We start from the raw sequence: 17,676 nt of genomic DNA, 5'->3' as shown, positions 1-17,676 counted from the left end.
AGGTCCGTCGTCACTTTGGACTTATCATTTTCAACATACACAGAGTAAGTAATCATTCCATTGAGAATCCTCGGACATTAATAATATCAACAGAGGAGTGTTGCAGCTTTCTATCTATCTATCTGATATCAAGTATATACAGAAGAGTTGCTGTGAGTAAGTCAAGAGACCTCTTTTTGGAATCTTGTCGTCTTTCTATATATCAAACCAGCGGCGATCATCAACCGCAAGCCAAAGCCCCCTCCCTCTCGCAGCACGAGACAAAAATGGCACCAAAAGTCCGTGTCGGGATTGTCGGCCTGTCCAGTAAACCGGGTGCGTGGGCGACGTTGGCTCACCTGCCCCGACTGGCTTCGTCACCAAACTACCAGATTGTGGCATTGTGCAACTCGTCGTTGGAGTCGACCAAAGCCGCCATCAAAGCGCACAACCTCCCGCCGACGACCAAGGCGTACGACACGTACGAGGCGCTCGCGGCGGACCCGGACGTCGACCTGTACGTGGTGTCGACCCGAGCCGACACTCACTATGACGTCGCGATGCCGGCTTTGAGGGCAGGGCGCAACGTCTTTGTGGAATGGCCCCTCGCCGCCACCACCGAGCAGGCGAGGGAGATGGCGGCGGTGGCCAAGGAGAAGAACCTCCGGACCGTCATCGGCCTGCAAGGGCGCATGGCGCCGAGCGTGAGGAAGGTCAAGGAGCTGGTCGACACGGGCGCGATCGGGGAGATTCACAGCGTCAACTACCAGGGGGCCATCCACGTGTGGCAGAACAACGCGGCGGGCCAGAGGTACCACTACTTCATGGACCGGACCGTGGGAGGGAACCTACTGACGATATACGGGGGGCACGTGCTCGACTCGATCCTCTACGCGGTCGGGGAGCTGAAGCCGGGCAGCTACACGCCCATGGCGGTCAACTTGAGGCCCCGGATGCACGTCATGAAGGACGACGGGTCGCTGTCGGAGGAACTGTACGACAAGGACACACCCGACCAGATCCTCCTGCAGGGAAGGTTGGACAGACACCCTTCGGCCGCGTTCAGCTTCCACCTCAGAGCTGGGGACCGGTTCATCGGCTGCCCCGGGTCGACGTGGAGAATATACGGGACCAAAGGGGAACTGGCCGTCGAGTTTGCCAGTGCCGGGCCACAAATGGCCAAGGCCGTCAGCATGCGGTTCTCGAATGCCGAAAAGGGTGTGGTCGAGGATATCGACGTCGACGAGGGTGGCGATGAGTGGACCGGGTTGCCGACACAGGGCCAAAACATTGGTCGTCTGTACGAGGCGTACGCTCAGGGTCAGCCTTATGGGGATTTCGACCTTGCCGTCAAGAGGCACGAGTTGATTGATGAATTCTGGGCTAGTCTGTCACTTTGATATACCTAGGTAGGTATGTTATACAGTAACCCGTACATATGAGGGTAACGAGTAATGTGTGTATGTGTGTGTGTGTGAGAGAGAGAGAGAGGTGGAATTTCATTTCCAGTTGGTAAGATCCCACGCGAGTGACTAGATGCCTGGTCAAAAGTAGGAATCTTGCCCAACAGGGCTAGAGAAGAAAAAAATAACCAACAACGATCAAGGTGGTCTGAGGACTCATCAGCACCGGAGACCGTCCGGCTTTCTTCTTTTGCCCTGGGGGGAATCAAATGAATGATGGTTACATGATGTCGGCATGACCTTGTTTTTTTGGTTCTCATGTACAGTACGAGTACGAGTACGTAGTAGTAATGACGGTGGCTCAGCAGGTTTGGTGGTGCCTGTGGTGATCGCATCCGAGCTTTGATTCTTTGCGTGGCCAGCCGGTATCCCGGGGGGCCATGTTAGGGGGGGACGTCATAGGCGAGTTAGGTGGTAGACGCCGACCTAAAGTCTTCATACCTGTACTGTTTATTACGAACTGTGAGACAATTTATTTAGTACCTACCTAAGATACTCCGTGGGTACTCAGCACCTATGTTCGGCAGATCGGATGGTTGACTTGTTAATAGGGGAGTAGGAGTGTATGTACGGAGCAGCCGTAGGGAGCAGATTTCACGCAAAGCCCGAAAGTGCCCGAACAGCCTCAGAATGACAATGGAAATGCGGTAATTGGACGGAAGAAGTTATGAACGAGCCACTTTTCCTGATAATCGATGGGTCGAGGGCGCCACAGTTTGTGCCTAGAGAGCAAAAGCCCATGATTTGGCGCGCAGCAACAAGCGATTCGATCCTTGCGCCGTCAACTCCGTCATACATACATTTTTCCTTTCCCTTTCTTCGTTCTTTTTTTTCTTTGCCATCTAACTCACCAACCTATCCCAGAGCAACAACATACTCAAACACTCTCGAGATCCTCTTCTACCACTAGTCTCTTCCTAATAGACAACCTCATTCACCTTTAAACAAAACAAGAAAAATGGCCAAGGGAGCTGAAGGATTCAGTCAGGGTAAGTTGCTTCTTGTCCTCTTAACTGCAACAAACAGCTTCGCAGCAGCTTCACCATTGTTTGTCCCGACTCTACTTCACTGCAAATTCACTTCCTCCTCACCGGTCTTTCGGTCGGCGTGAATTTCAAGCTGGGTGTGCCGGTCACAATGGTGCAAATTTTTGTCTTCTGTCACCAAACTCCATCACCACCACTTCTGCACATGTTCATTGCATGATCGTACACTTCGGAAGACAAACCACCACTCTTGTTCTACGAGATGCCGATCTGGGACTCTGCATGCGCTCCGCAAGAGCTCGCGGAACTGACCTGGGTACCTCCGAGACACAAAGAAGAAGAAGCTGCTGCTGCGAAGGAAAACATACCACTCAAGGTTGAAAACAAAGTTGAGAACGCAAGCTCACAAAAGTTCCTTGCAGGTGACGCCAAGAAGGGTGCTGGTCTCTTCAAGACGAGATGCGCACAATGCCACACCGTCGTCGAGTCAGAAGGCAACAAGATCGGACCTAACCTACATGGTCTCTTCGGTCGCAAGACTGGTTCAGTCGAGGGTTTCTCCTACACCGACGCGAACAAGCAAAAGGGCATCACGTGGGACGAGAACACTTTGGTATGTCTACATGATTTGTGTGGCCTGCAGGAGCAACAATGCTGACGGAGCCGCAGTTCGAATACCTCGAGAACCCCAAGAAGTACATTCCTGGCACCAAGATGGCCTTTGGAGGTCTCAAGAAGGGCAAGGACCGAAATGATCTGATCACGTTAGTTTTACCTGTTGCCGCTGGGTTTTTTTCTGGCTGTGCTAATTTGCTTTGTAGTTGGTTGAAGCAAGAGTGCTAGACGACGACTACCTCTTTTTTTGACTCCTAAAAACCATGCGACGGAATTCATTGTCTCCATTTTCGTTCCTGCGGCGGAATGGTCGGCTGCTGTATCATCAACAACGGCAAGGGCGCATTGCCTCGTAATCGGATCATTGAAACTGGGCCTCTGCACTGCTTGCAAACCGAGACCATGATGAGAAATCCCGGAGAAGCCGGTAGATCAAGCTCTAATGTACATAACCATCCTTGTTTCCTTCTGGGCGTACCTGCGTTTTTCGCACGCGACAAAGGCAGAATAGCTGCGAAGGATAGACAAATAATCAAAGCAACTACTCTCTGCTCATGCATTTAATGTCCAAGTCTATCCCTGGTCCGTGCAGGTAGCCTCTTCCCGACAGCCTCGTTCTCAGCTGTACAGTCTGTCCCTGCAACTCCATAAACAAAGCTGATAAGCCCAGAGACAAAGTGCCTGGTCTGTCGATAACATCCAATGGCGGACATTTCTCTGTCGGACTGACAGAGACTAGAGACGCGACCCTCCGGCCGCCCTTGCATCAAGAATCCCTGTTCTAGGCCAGTTCTGAGACATCATTGGTGGTCGGCTTCCCCCCTCAAAGGCATGCCAGCTGTCCCAGCCTCCAACATTTCGTCCCTGGTTCCTGCTGTCTCTTGCAGAGAGCGAGAGAGTTGCCCTACGCCGGCATCTCGCGTACCATGACCTTCGCAGGTAGACAGCCTTCTCGGTGAGAATCACTCTGCGCGTTTGAAGAGAGGGCTGGGCTGTCAAAAAAGTGTCCCGCAGTCTCCAGACATGGACTTTTCCATTCGGCCTTCTCAAACATCATGACTCTAGCATCTGCTTTGTTTGAACTGAAACATTCAATGCGCTTTGTTTGCTCTGTGCCGCCCTCTCTTCCTCTTGGACACTGCCTGCTGCATCTGGCTGGGTTCGAGTACAAAAGGGACTGCGTGAGGTGACGGCTGGCCGTTTGATCGACCGCTCCTACCCCTCCTTCCAACCTCACTGCATGCTGTACATTTCTACTTCATACCTTTTTGCCTTCTTCCTGACATGGCTGCTATGATGCCAGCACCGCCATTTGACGAATTTTACGCCGCAGGGATGAATGACGATACACATTCGTTACAAGCGTCGATAGAAGACTTTGAAGAGCAGGAGCGCCAGTCGCCCCTCTTCCCCGATTTCAAGTCGGAGCGTGAAGAGAGCGAGTTTGATGATAGGTCGAGTGAAGGATTGCCGTGGTCACCGCCTGGGTTCAAGAGAAGGGTGTCCAATGCGAGTAACTGGTTTAGGCAAGACCCGTATGGACATTACGATTTGAAGCCTTCCATAAGCCCCTCGAGATCGCGACAGACTAGCCCGGAGGTGTATCAAGATGCCACGGACGGCGCTGGAGACCCGGACATCACGATAGCGGTTAAAACGCCTCTGCCTATGGGTACAGACTCACCCACACGAGGACAGTCACCAGGGGTCGAAGCACAACGAGGTTCGAGGAATGAAAGTCCGGAGCAAGAGGACGTAACGGCGACCGAGCCAAATAATTGTGAATATCATCATCATTTGCTCCAGACAGTGACAGTGGCTAATAGGCTCATAGACGTCCGTTTGCAATTCCGGGCTGAAGTCCAACATCGCGAACCATTCATGCCCTTTTTCAATTTTGTTCAGAGGAAATTCGACGCCATGACGAAGACGAAATCGACGACCCTATTGTCGGTGATAACAACCCTGTTATTTGCTTGTCTACTGCGTATCATTGTCGCTCCACCGATTCCGTCGCCGGTACCCGATCTCGTCAAAGTATCGACATTGGCCAAGTCCTTTGAACCCTTGATCTTTTATTCCGAGAATGGCTACACTCAGATTATTGCGCTGCAGGAAACAAGTGTGGCTGTATGGGATCTTGGAGAGTCCGTCCGGAGTGCTAATATGACCTCGGCACCAATTATCGTTCGATCCCTGGACGATTTGTCGGAGAGCTTGAAGACCTTGGGTCTCGAGTTGACACGCTTCTTCTCCGATGTCGATTCTGATGTGGACAGTATCTTAATAGTGATGGACTGGGCCAAACGAGAACTGCAAGGGGTGATGACTGGACAAGGCGTGTCCATGTCAGGGGTCGTGTTTGACCATGTTCATGGAATCTTCAACCGAGGCGGATTGCTCGAGACGTCAAAAGGCCCAACAGCATTGGGTAAGCTACTTACCGATGTATTTGGGTCGAGTTCACCACAAAGAACCAGAGCGACCCTCACAAGGACCTTTCACGAATTTGTGAATGTTCTCGAGGAGTCGATCAACAGCGAATTGACCCATTCAGCGGCCCTCTTCGCACTGTTTGAGTCCATCGACAGACAATTTTTGAACTTGCAACGAACTGTGGTGAGGGAGACCGACACCCAAGAACGGCTCGAGAACGATCTCCTGTCGTCCTTGTGGACCAGAGTGGTCGGACCCAACGCCGCCATGCTGAGGAAGTTTGAGAAGAACAAACAGTTGTTGTCAAGTGTACGAGCGAGGACCGTCAACAACAAACATTTGATTATGGAACACCACGGCCGTCTCCAAACACTCAAAGTCAACCTCGAAACCTTACGGAGGAAGTTGGTCAGTCCACTGGTTAGGAGGAATGATTCAGTTAGCATTGACAACGCGAGCGTCCTTGATCAACAAATCAGAGGCCTTGAGGGGACCTACGACTACTTGCGAGGAGTACGAGAGAAGCAGAAAAGTAAATTGATGGAGATGGTTTATGGCGCCAAAGCTGCAAGACCCAAAATCATTGGGACGAGTGGTTTGGAAGGTATTGGACTGGATAGTTCATGATGAGAATTGTGCTGAGTTGGGATACAGCAACAACGATGAAGAAAATATGATGTATGATAATTTTCCTTCTTTTGTTGTAGTGTTTTAAATTCGATAGAAAAACAATTATTTACTCGTTCAGAAACCAACTTGGGTTGCTGAATTAATACGTCGTTTACTTTGATGCCCCTCGTTGTGCGATCTTCTGATAGAGGACGGGAGTAACTCCGGTTCCATAACCAATTTTGCGGGGAACGCAAGCAAGCAATTATTTTTTTGGAACGAACTCGATGACTGTGAAACAAACTGCATAGGGACCTCTTTTTGACAACAAGGCGTTCAGCGATTGTGACCTTTTTTTGCCTCCGAATCCTGCTGCCGAATGAGGCCTGGCGCCTCTGCCTGAGCCTTTTCTCTTTCTTCACGTCCAAAACTGCGCACCTTGAGAATTTCCTCCACGACCACTACTACTATCCTCGGATTTACAAAGTTGGCAACACAGCAAAGATGCCCTCACTAACGACGTCCCTCCCCTTTTCCCCGGCCGAACTCGCCTACCTACACACGTCTCTCTCTTCGACACCGCCTCTCCGACCGGACGCGAGGCCACGACCGACCGATTTCAGGCCTCTTCGCGCCGAAACGGGAGTTTTACCCGCCGTCAACGGTTCCGCCCACGTAGGGTTCAGCGACGGTAGAGAGGCGATTGTCGGTGTGAAGTTGGAGGTCGAAAAGACGAGCAGTCAGAATCGAGATGTGATTTCTACATCCAAAACCGCGGGGCCCGAGGCGATGGACGTCGACCAAGACACAACAACCGGTAAAGGTTGTGGAAACGCACGGTGGTTGAGTACGACACTCACTTTGCCCGGCTTGAGGGATGATGACCCGAACCTGATTTTTCTGGAGGAAATGTTACGTGAACCTCTGATCGTCTCTGGACTCGCGGACAAGTTGATCATCAATTCGAAATGGCACTGGCACGCCTACGTCGACGTCCTCCTGATCTCACCCGACAACGGCCTCGCGAGTTATCCGCTTCCGTTGTTGAGTACGGCGGTTCACCTGGCGTTGCGTGACGCGAGGATACCGAAACTGAAGAGTGAGGGGGAGGAAGATCCAGTGGCGGACGACGATTGGATGGCCAGTACCTTTCTGTACGGACCCAAGGAGCCGACGGGGTCGACGCCGCCCGTCACGTTGATGGTCGTGGTGGTCGGGGAGAATGTCGTCTTTGATCCTAGCAGGGAAGAATTGTCGGTGGCTGATTCGGTCGTGGCCGTGAGCGTGGGGAGGGACGCAGTCCTACCCAAAGGGGGACAAGGAGGGGACGATTCAGGATACTACTACAGAGTCTTGGCGGTCAGAATGATCGATACACCGGCGAGAGATACCATGAAGGGTGTCCCACTGACCGGGGAGGCTCCCGAGGGAGTCGAAGTACCTGGGGTTTGGAGGCCTAGGGTAGGTGGGATCAAGAGAAACGTGATGAAGAATGTGGTCAAGAGTGTGACGAGGGATGGCGTTGCAAAGGACGTATTTATGGGTTTGGATGGGTTTTTCGGTTCTTGAAAAACCAAAAAAGCAAGATGATACTTGTGTGATGATGAAAAAAAAAGTCCTGCGAATATCATGCCGCCGGTAAAGACGGCCTGACCGACGATGGAATCATGATGTCTTTAAAGCTAGGGAGAGAGAGAGAGAGAGACAGAGAGAGGTCATCCATGGGAATGAACTACGTTGTCTCTGAAGCTTGTCTTATGAAACATTGGAATCGACCCCAGCCGAACGAAAATCGACGAGATGAGACGAGATGAGATATGACATCCTGAAAGAAGTCACTCTCAGGAGGAAGGGATGGACATGATGATATCCCACAAAGGCTCACGACAATCATGTCTCCGCTCAGCACACGAAAGGATGAAAAAATGTCACCACCTGTTTGTTATGTCCGCTTCAGAAGATTGATCGGCGAAAGACATCCTTTCCGACTCTATCTCTCGCGCCGAGATTCACACAATCTAGCCAAAACTTTCAACACCATCGTGCCCCTGACATTTTTTTAGTCAAGAGATGCAGAAGAAAAAAAAGGGGGGTCACCCATGAAACTTTGGTACTACGTGTATCAATCCCATCGACAACAAACCTCTACAGGTGGTGTGCCCTCTTTTGAGGAGAGGAGGCTTATCCAGGTTTTCAGAGACAGAGATTTCCGGAAGCACAGAGAGATGACTTTTGTCAATGTTACAGCAGAAGGGGGGAAACCCCCCCATTCAGCACAAACACATTTTTATTAGGGGGTTTGTTGTATCAACAGATGACCCGGGGGCAAAGAGGCTGCTCTTGCCCCCAGGTCTCTGGGAAAGGATGTACAAACGGTTGGACAGTGGCAGGCAAAATCGGCCAACCCTTGCCAGACACAGCATCAACAAAGGGGTCCAAAAAAACGCCTTGGTTGTCCTACTTCCTGCAACGGTACCATCAGCACCAGCCAGCCATACAATATACGATCTGATGTTTGATGCCCATGTTCTCTTTTTTTTCTTTTCCTAGTCGGTGTTTTAAGCCCTCTCACTGCCACTCAAGGCACCAAAACTTCCACCTTGTTCACCCACCACCGCTCCTCCCGAGGCGGTAGAGTCTGCCGCTCGTCTCTGAGCACGACCTCCAGGATCACCAGAGGACGTGTTCGGTTCGACCCCGCCGGTATTTCTGGCGACGAACTTTTGTTCCGCCGACCTCCCCGGATCGTCTTGTCCTCCGACGTCCCCGACAAAAGTTTTGGGTCCTTTGGGCATCGTTTCCGTCTCGTCCGCGTCTTCCAGATTGTCACCTTTGGGTTGATAGGTTCCCTTCGGTGCGGCCGTCCCGGTCACGCTGGCCGTGTACCCGGGTGCGACGTCGACGTGAGGACGTACGCCGGTTGACGTGCCGGTCGACGAGCCCGTGTTCGTACCACTGGATTTGATGTTTGGATCTGGTCCAGTCTTGCTTCCTTGCAGGGTCGTCGACGCTCCAAAGTCACTTGCTCCGGCCGGTGCCGCCGCTTCCCCCCCTGGGCTTGTCTGCTCGTCGTCATCTCCTCTCGCCGCGCTATCAGGAGCCGGTCGGAGAACTTTGGCCGCCGATGTGTCGGTGTTGTTCAGGGTCGATGAAGACCCCGACACGGACGAAGCCTCGGCGTGGACGTTTTTCGAAAATTCTCCTCGCCGACTCAAGGATTCTGCCGCCAGAGAGTCTGCCGCGACTTGACCCGTCGGCTCCTGGGGAGCCTGGTCTGGATGGATCCGAGGTGCCTTGGAGTTCGCGGTGAATGACATTTTTTGTGTCTCGTACCTTTTGTTTTTTTTGGGAAAAAAAAGCAAACTAAAAAATCTTGGGTGGTCGAGGTATATTCGTTACGATTCTTGTAATGTTTACTTGTTTATAAAGTAGTTTCAAGTGACACAATACAAAAAAAGGATAAGAATGCTAAGTCAAAGGTGTGTGTGTGTGTGCCTTGTCTGATATAAGTTTCGTCACCGAGGGCAGGTATTCCATCATACATACCTCATACGGTCACCTCTTCGAGTGATATCGTAGACGTGACATCATTCTTCACGAGGGACTCCATCAGATGAAGTCATGTCTTTTCTTCGCTTGAGTTGAGGAAGGGATGTAACTCCAGACGAGTGAGATGTGTAATGCGAGCACTCTCACTCCTTTAGAGTAAAAACAAAGTCGCTCGTCATTAACGTTCCGGAAAAGGTGCCAAACCAATCAAGAATCAACAACCTGACCAGTAAGTACTACAAGTTAATTAGACACCTAACATCCGTTCACATGTTCAGTTCCCATAGGTTCGCATGTTTTGTTCGTTTACTGTTTTAAAGTGAAGGTGACTCTTTGTGTGTGGGCGTGTGTTCATTTCTATCTCCTGTGGCCAGAGACGCACCCTGAAACTGTATTTCTAAGAAGCAAAGCCCTTCACAGCCTGATCATCCAGATGCCGATACCTCGTAAGAGTACTGTAGGAATTCAGAGCTAAGAAAAACCCACTCCATCACCATATCACGGTTCTTTCACCGCTTAGGAATACTTGTATCAAGACAAAACAACAGCAATAAAAAAAAGACCTGGTATCATGCTGGAAGACGTAATATCAAAGCGACAACCGACCCGGCATGTCATTCAAATTTATTTCAATGCCTTGCGGGCAAAGGTCGGTAGGATGAAGCTAGCCTTGTGGATTTCCTTGTTGTAGTACTTGCACAACTTCTCTTCCTCTTCTGGGCTCCATGATCGCAATGGGTTCTTGACATCTCGGTTGGGGTCCTTGCAACAGACCATGAAACCAATCTGGCCTGATGGGTATGTTGGGATGGTGGTGTAGGCATATTCGGCCACTGGGAAAACCTCCTTGCAGTCTTTCTTGAGCTTGGTGATGAGAGGGAGATGAAGCCATTGGTTCTCAGCTAGAAAAAAAAACAACAACACGTCAGCAGGGGCACTTCCTGAAAAGCCGTCGTAGAAATATGAAACGTTTCTTCTGGGAAGGGGGAGATGGGTGCGCACAACCTTGGGTAGTAATGACACCACCGTCTTTCAAGGCTCCACTGAGCAGTTCAAAGTATGGTTTCTGGAAGAGGGACTCCGCGGGACCTTCGGGGTCACTGCTGTCGGTGATGATGACATCGAATTCGTCCTTGCGGTCCGCCAGGAATTTGAAGCCGTCTCCAATGTGGACGTCGACCGCCGGGTGTTGGAAACCAATCGACATGCCCGGGAGGTATTTCTTGCTGACACGAATCACGGCCTCGTCGATGTCGCAAAGAATGGCCTTTTCCACGGATTCGTGCTTGACAACCTCTCGCAACACACCGCCGTCACCACCGCCGATGACCAAGACCGACTTGGGGTTGGGGTGGGAGTTCATGGCCAAATGTGTAATCATCTCTTGGTATGAAAACTCGTCTCGCTCGGTGCTTTGGATGACGTTATCAAGGACGAGTACGGTCCCGTGGTCGCTGCTCTCGAAGACCAGGACATCTTGGTATTTGGACTTTTCGTGGTGGAGGACCTGGTTGACCTTGAGGATCATCGCCTGACCAGGCCACATGTCGGAAATTTCTCTGAACCAGCCATCTGCCCCGACAGTCAGCCACTGCTCGGTTTGTGTGGTCCGTCATTGTCATTACCTTTGATGGTAGGGTGAGTGATTTCAGACATGTTGGGAGTGAGGGAAGAGAAACTGCGACGAAGACGAAGACGGCGGGAACAAGGGAGGATGCGCGGGGTCAATGGAGATCGACGACGGAGTTTGTAGGGGGAGGAGAGAAGTCGGATAGACAGGTCGATGGGTCTTGCAGAGGAAGAAGATTTTATTTTTCACAGGGACCAGGAAACGAGGATTGAAGGATGGAAAAATGGTAATGCAATGAAGTGTGTGTCTTTTGGCTTTGCTTGGTGCGTTTCGCTCTTTCGTCTCGTTGGAAGCAATTTTTTTTTTGTTTTTTGTTGCGGGGCATAAAATTCGGCGCATCGAGAATTGCATCGTCATTCGTTCCTGACCGGCGCCCAAGACCGTCAATGGTCGCCTCAAACCAGCACATCCTCTTCTTCCGATATGTGCCGTATTTAGCGACAGGGATCGGCTGAGGGCCATCAAAATCACAATTCTTGGACCAGGTCGAATGACAAGGTGGTATCTACCTACATTAGAGACGACTATACCAATATCTACAAACAAACAAACAAACACCACCACCACCACCACCACTACAATCATCACCGTTTGATGCCAACTTCGATGCCCTTCGTACCGTCCATGATCCTCCTCACCTTTTCTTCGTCCACCTCTTGCTTCGGGTGGCCCATGTACCAGGTAATATCACTACCGTCTCGTTCGCAGACATGGAATCCGTTGCCCATGAAACTCCACATGTCTCCTTCCTGGTCGTACTCAATGTCAAAGTCTTCCCAGCGTGGTTTCTCCAGCAGCCGCAAAAAGTGCAACCGAGATCCTGGGTAGATGGCTGGCTTGCCGTCCTTCTTACCACCCTTGAACCACGAGCTGCACGGTCCGGTCCCTGTAGTTTCGTTTGTCAGTATGATGCGGAGCAACACAGAACGTATCATCGGGTCGATGAGCGGAGACTCGACTCACAGGCTGTCCTCTTGAGGAACGTATCGGCATGTTTCATAAAATGCTCCACCACCTTCTCCTTGGGCCGGATTGAGCGAATGTTCTCAATCTGCATCTTCTCAATCACCTGTATCGTATAATTGACGTAAGCCGCGATGAGCGGGAAAAAGGACCCGTGGGCCGACGGGCAGTATGCACCGCCATAGAGGATGTAGTTTGGGACGCCGGCGTAGGCCAGGCTCAGATATGAAGGCACGTGTGGGTGAGGGTTGTCCTTCCACTGTTCAGCCTTGTCTACCCCGTTGACGAGGAGCGGGAACCGTGGCTTGTAGGAAGTGTCGAACCCCGTCGCGCAGATGATGACGTCCACCTCTTGTTCGTTGCCGTCGGGGTCGATGAAGCCCTTTTCCGTGATCCGGCCCAGTTGCTTGGTGTATGGGACGGTCTTGGGTCCGGCGAGGCACTCGAGGTATCCATTCCCCGGGGTGGGTCGTCGACAACCGACGTAGAAGTCGTCCGGCATGATCTTCTCCAGCAGCTCCGGTCGATCTTTCAACTTGGCCTTCATTTCACCCTCGGAGAATTCGCGGGCGGCCTTTTGGGCCGAGGTCCCGTTGATGATGAACCCGAAACGCTGGTTGAGTTCGCCCTCGATCATTTTGCGGTAGGCGAGGTACTCGTCGTCGTTCTGGAACATCCGGCGCTGTTCCTCGTTGTAGACGAAGTTCGCCCCGTCCCTTCCGGCAAAGTTCTGGGCGAACCCGGCCGTGATCCAGATCTTCGTTCGGACCCAGGTGTACACTCTGTCGACCTTGTCGTAGATGTTTGGGAGGATCTGAACCGCAGAGCTCCCCGCGCCGACCAGCGCCACCCTCTTGCCGGTCAGGTCCGTCCGCTCGTCGTACTGCGCCGAGTGCAGCAGGGTGCCCTTGAAGTCCTGGAGGCCCGGAATGTCGGGCCACTTCCACTTGTTCAACACCCCTCCTCCGTCGACGACGAAGTCCGCGTGGTCCTCGAATTCCCGGCCAGACACGAGATCCTTCACCCGGACCGTCCACTGTCCGACGCCGTCGTCCCACGAGAGGGACACGATCCTGTGCTGCAGCTTGACGTACTTTTCCACAAAGTTGTTTTCCTGCTCCACCATCTTGAGGTACTCCCAAATCTCCTTGGACTGGGAGTAGTACTTTGTCCAGGGGACCGTCCGCCACGGGAACTGGTAGGCGACGGACGGGATGTCACAGGCGCACCCGGGGTACCTGTTCTCGTACCAGGTGCCGCCGATGTCCGGGTTCTTCTCGTAACAGATGATTTCGACGTTCTTGAGCTTCTCCTCGGCGAACTTGAAAAAGTTCAACCCACTCATGCCCGCCCCGAGCATGACGACCCTCATCTTCTTCCGCGTCCCGTACAGTTGCTCGAGTATGGTGACATCACCTGCCGCCGGGTTGTTGAGCACCTTGGGACGTTCTTCGCGCCTCGAGAGTTCCGGGTCCGTACTCCCGTCCGCCGGAAGATACATGCCGCCGTAGCCATTGGTGACGGCAGACGGGGCCATTGTTTGTTACCCTAGGTAGTCTGGAATAGATGGAGAGAAACAGTACGGAAACACCAAAGGACTGGCTTGAGATGTGTCAACGAACTTGAACGGTGTCGTGGGAGGGTCGTCTCTTATATATATACAATTGAACTACCGGCAAGGACTCCGGTGCACACACGCACTCTCTTCCCACGATGTGTCTTCCAACACGAGAAGTGACACAGTCTAGCAATCTTTTGTCGAACCAGATAAGTCCACGAACGATAATGATGGAGTATGGAGAGCCAGTTTAGTTAGGCAATATTCTCCGCAAATCTTTGGAGAGCCGAGGCTGAAACTTGATATAGCCACTAAGATGGGCCATGGTTCTCGCTATAGGATCGAAAAGAGGTAGGAGTACTCCATACTACTCCTTTTTGGCCTATTGCCGAGGATTCAACGGACCATCATGAGATAACATCTTGAGAGGGTCAGATGAGTTGAGAATAATGAAGCAGCCGGGCGTCGAGGAATAATACGACAGCCAACAGGTTGTTAAGATGTTAAGTGCGAGGCTGTCTGAATGCGGGGGCAAACGGTAAATGGATCTTTTGTTCCCACGGCTACTCGGCGATGAATTCGGTTACATTCCCTTCATGGACTAGTATAGTTCCTTTCTTTTCGTTCATCTTTGGATGGGCCCTTTCGGTAACTCGGTGGCTCTTGTCATTTACCTACTTCCACATGAGCAATTCATTCTTGTAGTCACGTCCATCGACCGAGTAGACTCCAGGCACACACGGCTACGATGGCACTATAACCCGCCATACCGTAGAGGACAACCGATTGGATGGATTTAGATGAGTATTCGAATCTAGAATCTGAAACTCCCACAAAGGTCTACAGAATTCACCCATGAAGGTGCTCATCATCACTACCATGGATGCTGCTTCTCATTCGATGTGAAGGTACCGTGTTGGCCATTCTTGTCGGTGTCGATCATCAATCGGCACGCTTCGAGGACGCCCGCAGCGGGCACACCTCCGAGTTCGTGAAAGCCGTTGAGGTTGGTCGACCGAAAGCCCGGGTCCACCATGTTGACCTTGAACCCCTCCCTGCCGAGTTGTACGGCGTACTGAGCCCCGACCATGTTCATTGCCGCTTTGGAGGTGAAGTACGGCTTCGCGTCGTAGCCGTAGAAAGGTCGCGAGGGATCCAGGCAGTAGGCGATGGATCCAAAGTCCGAGGACATGAAGAGGAGCCGGGGCGGCAGCGCCTGGGCCCTTTTCATCAGTGGGAGGAAAGCTTCGGTGACACATGCCGCGCTGATCGCGTTGGTCTCGATGACCTGCTTCATCTCTTCACGGAAAGAGAGGCCCGGGAGCGTCATGACTCCGGCATTGTTGAGTAGAACATCGAGACGACCATATTTTCCGTCAATGTACTTGACGGCTTGACTTATCGAGTCTTCATTGTTGACGTCGAGTGCGACAGGTTCGACCGTGGTGCCCTGGGCCCGGGTTGTAACGGTGCTGGCTGCTTGTCTACCCTTTTCCAGACTTCGTGATCCTAGAAGGATGTGAAAATCTAGTTGTTCGGCGGCTAGTTTCTTCACACACTCAAGACCGAGGCCCTGATTAGCACCGGTGATGAGGACGAAGGTAGTGGCATTGTTGCAGGAGCCCATCTTGAAGTTGGCTTTGCAGGTCGGCGCGGTGATCGAGAATCAATTGAGATGTCTTGCAAGAAGTGAAGGAACGCTCTTGAATGATGGACAAGTGCAACCGTCGTGGAGGAGATGTGCCTCTTTTTATAGACGACTTGAAGGAGAGACAACATGTTTAGATTTATCAGCTTCGCTCTCCACCCAAGAGGCATATTTTCGCTTTCTGGGTAACATGAGGAGCTTCCTGACTAATTAGAAAGGGAAAGGATAGAGCCATTTCATCGGTGAGATGTTTTATCGTTGGAGCAGTGATGTCAAGGAGGATGATTTCAGGTGTTGTAGAAGTGCCTCGTTTGGTGGGTTGTATATCAAAATTGCCTACTGGAGTTAGTCCTATTGCGGGTTCTGAGGCTCACTTTATGCAGCTAGTGACTAGTTCGCGAGAGGCCGATAACGCGACACTAGAAGTAAACCCGATTTTGATCATGTGATCTCTTGATTAATTACCTGATAACTTATTATTTATGCTTTGCAAAATTCCGTAAAAACCTTATTTTTTTGCAAGTTGTATGAAATCTGCACACCGCCATATGACCTATATTAACAAACTCATCCTGCAGCCGCAATAGCCCTAGATAGCACTATAATTTACTGCAATATATCATAACTACATATAAATATGATGTCGAATCGTACAAGGCGCATAATAACTCTATCCTATTAACTTTAGGAGTTATTAGCCTCTTAATTACTTCGTGAGACCCTTATTACTTATAATGCTTATATAAAGTGTAAAAGTAACAGTAATAGTCTTATAATAAGGGCTAATAGAGTAAGTTTAAAGTGTTACACTATGTCTCTAAGTTCTTATCTCTCTTAAATAGCTAGTTCTAACCTACTAGAGTTATTAGAGTTACTAAAGTTACCGCTAAGACTAAGTATTAAGGAGAATATTATGTTATAAGTATAGAAAGCGTTAAATCTTCTTAATAAGGATAATAAAGTCTTATCTATATCTAGTAATACTAAAGAAGATAATAAAGAGAAAAGAGAGATATTAATATAAGTCTCTTTATTAGTGTAACTTAGTTATTAATTAAATACTTTACTATATATTATAGAGAATAACTTAAGCCTAATTAATATGAACTCTATTAAATTAATATTTAAGATTAATAAACTTTTTTATAATATCACTATAGAAATCTTTATTAAGAAAGTTAAGATCCTTAGTATAGAAATATTATATTAGAGTTTTAATATTATTAATACACTTCTTAAGTATAAAGGTTAACTTAAGTATTAATATAATAACTATAATTAAAAGACTTATAAATTATGTTTCTCTATCTTTAGGAATAAGTTTATAATTAAATAAGATAATAAAAAGCTTTATTTCTTAACTATAAAGACTTAGAAACACTTTAAGAAGGCTTATTAAAAGTGGTGAAAGCTTTATTATACTTAAAAAGATAGCCATAAGAGTAGAACTAAACTTAGTGCGTATTTAGTACTAGTATACTTAATTATTAAGAAGCTAAAATAACATTAACTAACTAGTTAATATAGCTTATTTAGTGAGAACATTTTAATATTATTATTATCTTATAATAATATTTTCTTAAGCTATTATCTTAACTTAACCTAAATATATTACTATTATAAGGAAAAGACTAGGAATAAAAGGTTAAAGAGTAAGGTAATCTTTATAATATAATAATAGTGAGAAGAAAAATAACTTTAGGTATAAAAAGAGGTTACCACTAAAGTAAGCTTTCTTAATATCTTAAAGAGACATTATTATAAGTTAAAGAATTATAAGAATTACTCTTATCTATATATTAATTATAAAGAATAGTATTTTTCTTTATTTATATTATTAGTTTAGTGTTAAAGTAATATAATTATAAAGAAGGCTTTTAATATAATAGCTAACTAAGTATTAAATATGATTATAGTGACCTTTCTCTTAGAATAAAATAGGAATAAGAAACATTATAATACTATGCATTAATCTTTACTTATTTATTTACTAAACTATATATATTTATTTATACTTAATATTAAAGGAATCCTATTAATAAGTTACTTAGCATAATTTTCTATATATATTTATTAATCTCTACTATTAATAGCTACTACCGCCGTCACTATCACTAGACCTTAATTAAGCTCTTTATAATGAGAAAGTAATAATAATTAGAATATATAGAAGTACTTTAATTAGCTAGTGACTAAATATTTTATTTATATATTTAAGTTACTAAAGATTAAGCTCTTTA

The 17,676-nt window shown here is 48.8% G+C and overlaps 8 protein-coding genes across 8 annotated transcripts; 4 read left to right on the top strand and 4 right to left on the bottom strand.

The window, feature by feature from the left end:
• The first annotated feature begins 87 nt into the window (after positions 1-87).
• PV06_08052 (uncharacterized protein) lies at positions 88-1,456 on the top strand. Its single transcript, XM_016409345.1, has one exon. It carries the CDS (start codon positions 267-269, stop codon positions 1,377-1,379), a length of 1,113 nt encoding a protein of 370 aa, XP_016259653.1. The 5' UTR covers positions 88-266; the 3' UTR covers positions 1,380-1,456.
• A 494-nt stretch (positions 1,457-1,950) lies between these two features.
• Positions 1,951-3,819, top strand: PV06_08051 (cytochrome c). Its single transcript, XM_016409344.1, has 4 exons — positions 1,951-2,431; positions 2,851-3,041; positions 3,098-3,192; positions 3,250-3,819. Exons 1-4 carry the CDS (start codon positions 2,401-2,403, stop codon positions 3,269-3,271), a joined length of 339 nt encoding a protein of 112 aa, XP_016259652.1. The 5' UTR covers positions 1,951-2,400; the 3' UTR covers positions 3,272-3,819.
• A 116-nt stretch (positions 3,820-3,935) lies between these two features.
• On the top strand, positions 3,936-6,212 carry PV06_08050 (uncharacterized protein). Its single transcript, XM_016409343.1, has 2 exons — positions 3,936-4,823; positions 4,878-6,212. Exons 1-2 carry the CDS (start codon positions 4,328-4,330, stop codon positions 6,104-6,106), a joined length of 1,725 nt encoding a protein of 574 aa, XP_016259651.1. The 5' UTR covers positions 3,936-4,327; the 3' UTR covers positions 6,107-6,212.
• Positions 6,213-6,403: 191 nt separating this feature from the next.
• On the top strand, positions 6,404-8,700 carry PV06_08049 (uncharacterized protein). The gene has a single exon (XM_016409342.1). It carries the CDS (start codon positions 6,593-6,595, stop codon positions 7,655-7,657), a length of 1,065 nt encoding a protein of 354 aa, XP_016259650.1. The 5' UTR covers positions 6,404-6,592; the 3' UTR covers positions 7,658-8,700.
• PV06_08048 (uncharacterized protein) lies at positions 8,362-9,566 on the bottom strand. The gene has a single exon (XM_016409341.1). It carries the CDS (start codon positions 9,403-9,405, stop codon positions 8,647-8,649), a length of 759 nt encoding a protein of 252 aa, XP_016259649.1. The 5' UTR covers positions 9,406-9,566; the 3' UTR covers positions 8,362-8,646.
• A 401-nt stretch (positions 9,567-9,967) lies between these two features.
• On the bottom strand, positions 9,968-11,520 carry PV06_08047 (spermidine synthase). Its single transcript, XM_016409340.1, has 3 exons — positions 11,263-11,520; positions 10,643-11,209; positions 9,968-10,539 (listed from the first exon to the last, which is right to left on the bottom strand). Exons 1-3 carry the CDS (start codon positions 11,291-11,293, stop codon positions 10,262-10,264), a joined length of 876 nt encoding a protein of 291 aa, XP_016259648.1. The 5' UTR covers positions 11,294-11,520; the 3' UTR covers positions 9,968-10,261.
• A 331-nt stretch (positions 11,521-11,851) lies between these two features.
• On the bottom strand, positions 11,852-13,767 carry PV06_08046 (uncharacterized protein; the record flags this gene model as incomplete). Its single annotated transcript, XM_016409339.1, has 2 exons — positions 11,852-12,153; positions 12,231-13,767. 2 exons carry the CDS (start codon positions 13,765-13,767, stop codon positions 11,852-11,854), a joined length of 1,839 nt encoding a protein of 612 aa, XP_016259647.1.
• Positions 13,768-14,039: 272 nt separating this feature from the next.
• Positions 14,040-15,509, bottom strand: PV06_08045 (uncharacterized protein). Its single transcript, XM_016409338.1, has one exon. The coding sequence runs from the start codon at positions 15,413-15,415 to the stop codon at positions 14,663-14,665; it is 753 nt and encodes a 250-aa protein (XP_016259646.1). The 5' UTR covers positions 15,416-15,509; the 3' UTR covers positions 14,040-14,662.
• Positions 15,510-17,676: the final 2,167 nt, after the last annotated feature.

Source organism: Exophiala oligosperma (genome assembly GCF_000835515.1).
Source record: "Exophiala oligosperma strain CBS 72588 unplaced genomic scaffold supercont1.8, whole genome shotgun sequence".
NCBI lineage: Eukaryota > Fungi > Ascomycota > Eurotiomycetes > Chaetothyriales > Herpotrichiellaceae > Exophiala > Exophiala oligosperma.
Note: the sequence above shows the minus strand (reverse complement) of the source record. Positions and strands in the feature narration are given on the sequence as shown.

Coding starts and splice junctions, on each gene's coding strand:
- PV06_08052 (XM_016409345.1), top strand. CDS start 267: ATGGCACCAAAAGTCCGTGTCGGGATTGTCGGCCTGTCCAGTAAACCG.
- PV06_08051 (XM_016409344.1), top strand. CDS start 2,401: ATGGCCAAGGGAGCTGAAGGATTCAGTCAGG. Junction 3,042..3,097: donor CGTGGGACGAGAACACTTTG/GTATGTCTACAT, acceptor ACGGAGCCGCAG/TTCGAATACCTCGAGAACCC. Junction 3,193..3,249: donor GACCGAAATGATCTGATCAC/GTTAGTTTTACC, acceptor TTTGCTTTGTAG/TTGGTTGAAGCAAGAGTGCT.
- PV06_08050 (XM_016409343.1), top strand. CDS start 4,328: ATGGCTGCTATGATGCCAGCACCGCCATTTGACGAATTTTACGCCGCA. Junction 4,824..4,877: donor GGCGACCGAGCCAAATAATT/GTGAATATCATC, acceptor ATAGGCTCATAG/ACGTCCGTTTGCAATTCCGG.
- PV06_08049 (XM_016409342.1), top strand. CDS start 6,593: ATGCCCTCACTAACGACGTCCCTCCCCTTTTCCCCGGCCGAACTCGCC.
- PV06_08048 (XM_016409341.1), bottom strand. CDS start 9,405: ATGTCATTCACCGCGAACTCCAAGGCACCTCGGATCCATCCAGACCAG.
- PV06_08047 (XM_016409340.1), bottom strand. CDS start 11,293: ATGTCTGAAATCACTCACCCTACCATCAAAG. Junction 11,210..11,262: donor CACTCACCCTACCATCAAAG/GTAATGACAATG, acceptor CTGTCGGGGCAG/ATGGCTGGTTCAGAGAAATT. Junction 10,540..10,642: donor TGGTGTCATTACTACCCAAG/GTTGTGCGCACC, acceptor TTTTTTTTCTAG/CTGAGAACCAATGGCTTCAT.
- PV06_08045 (XM_016409338.1), bottom strand. CDS start 15,415: ATGGGCTCCTGCAACAATGCCACTACCTTCGTCCTCATCACCGGTGCT.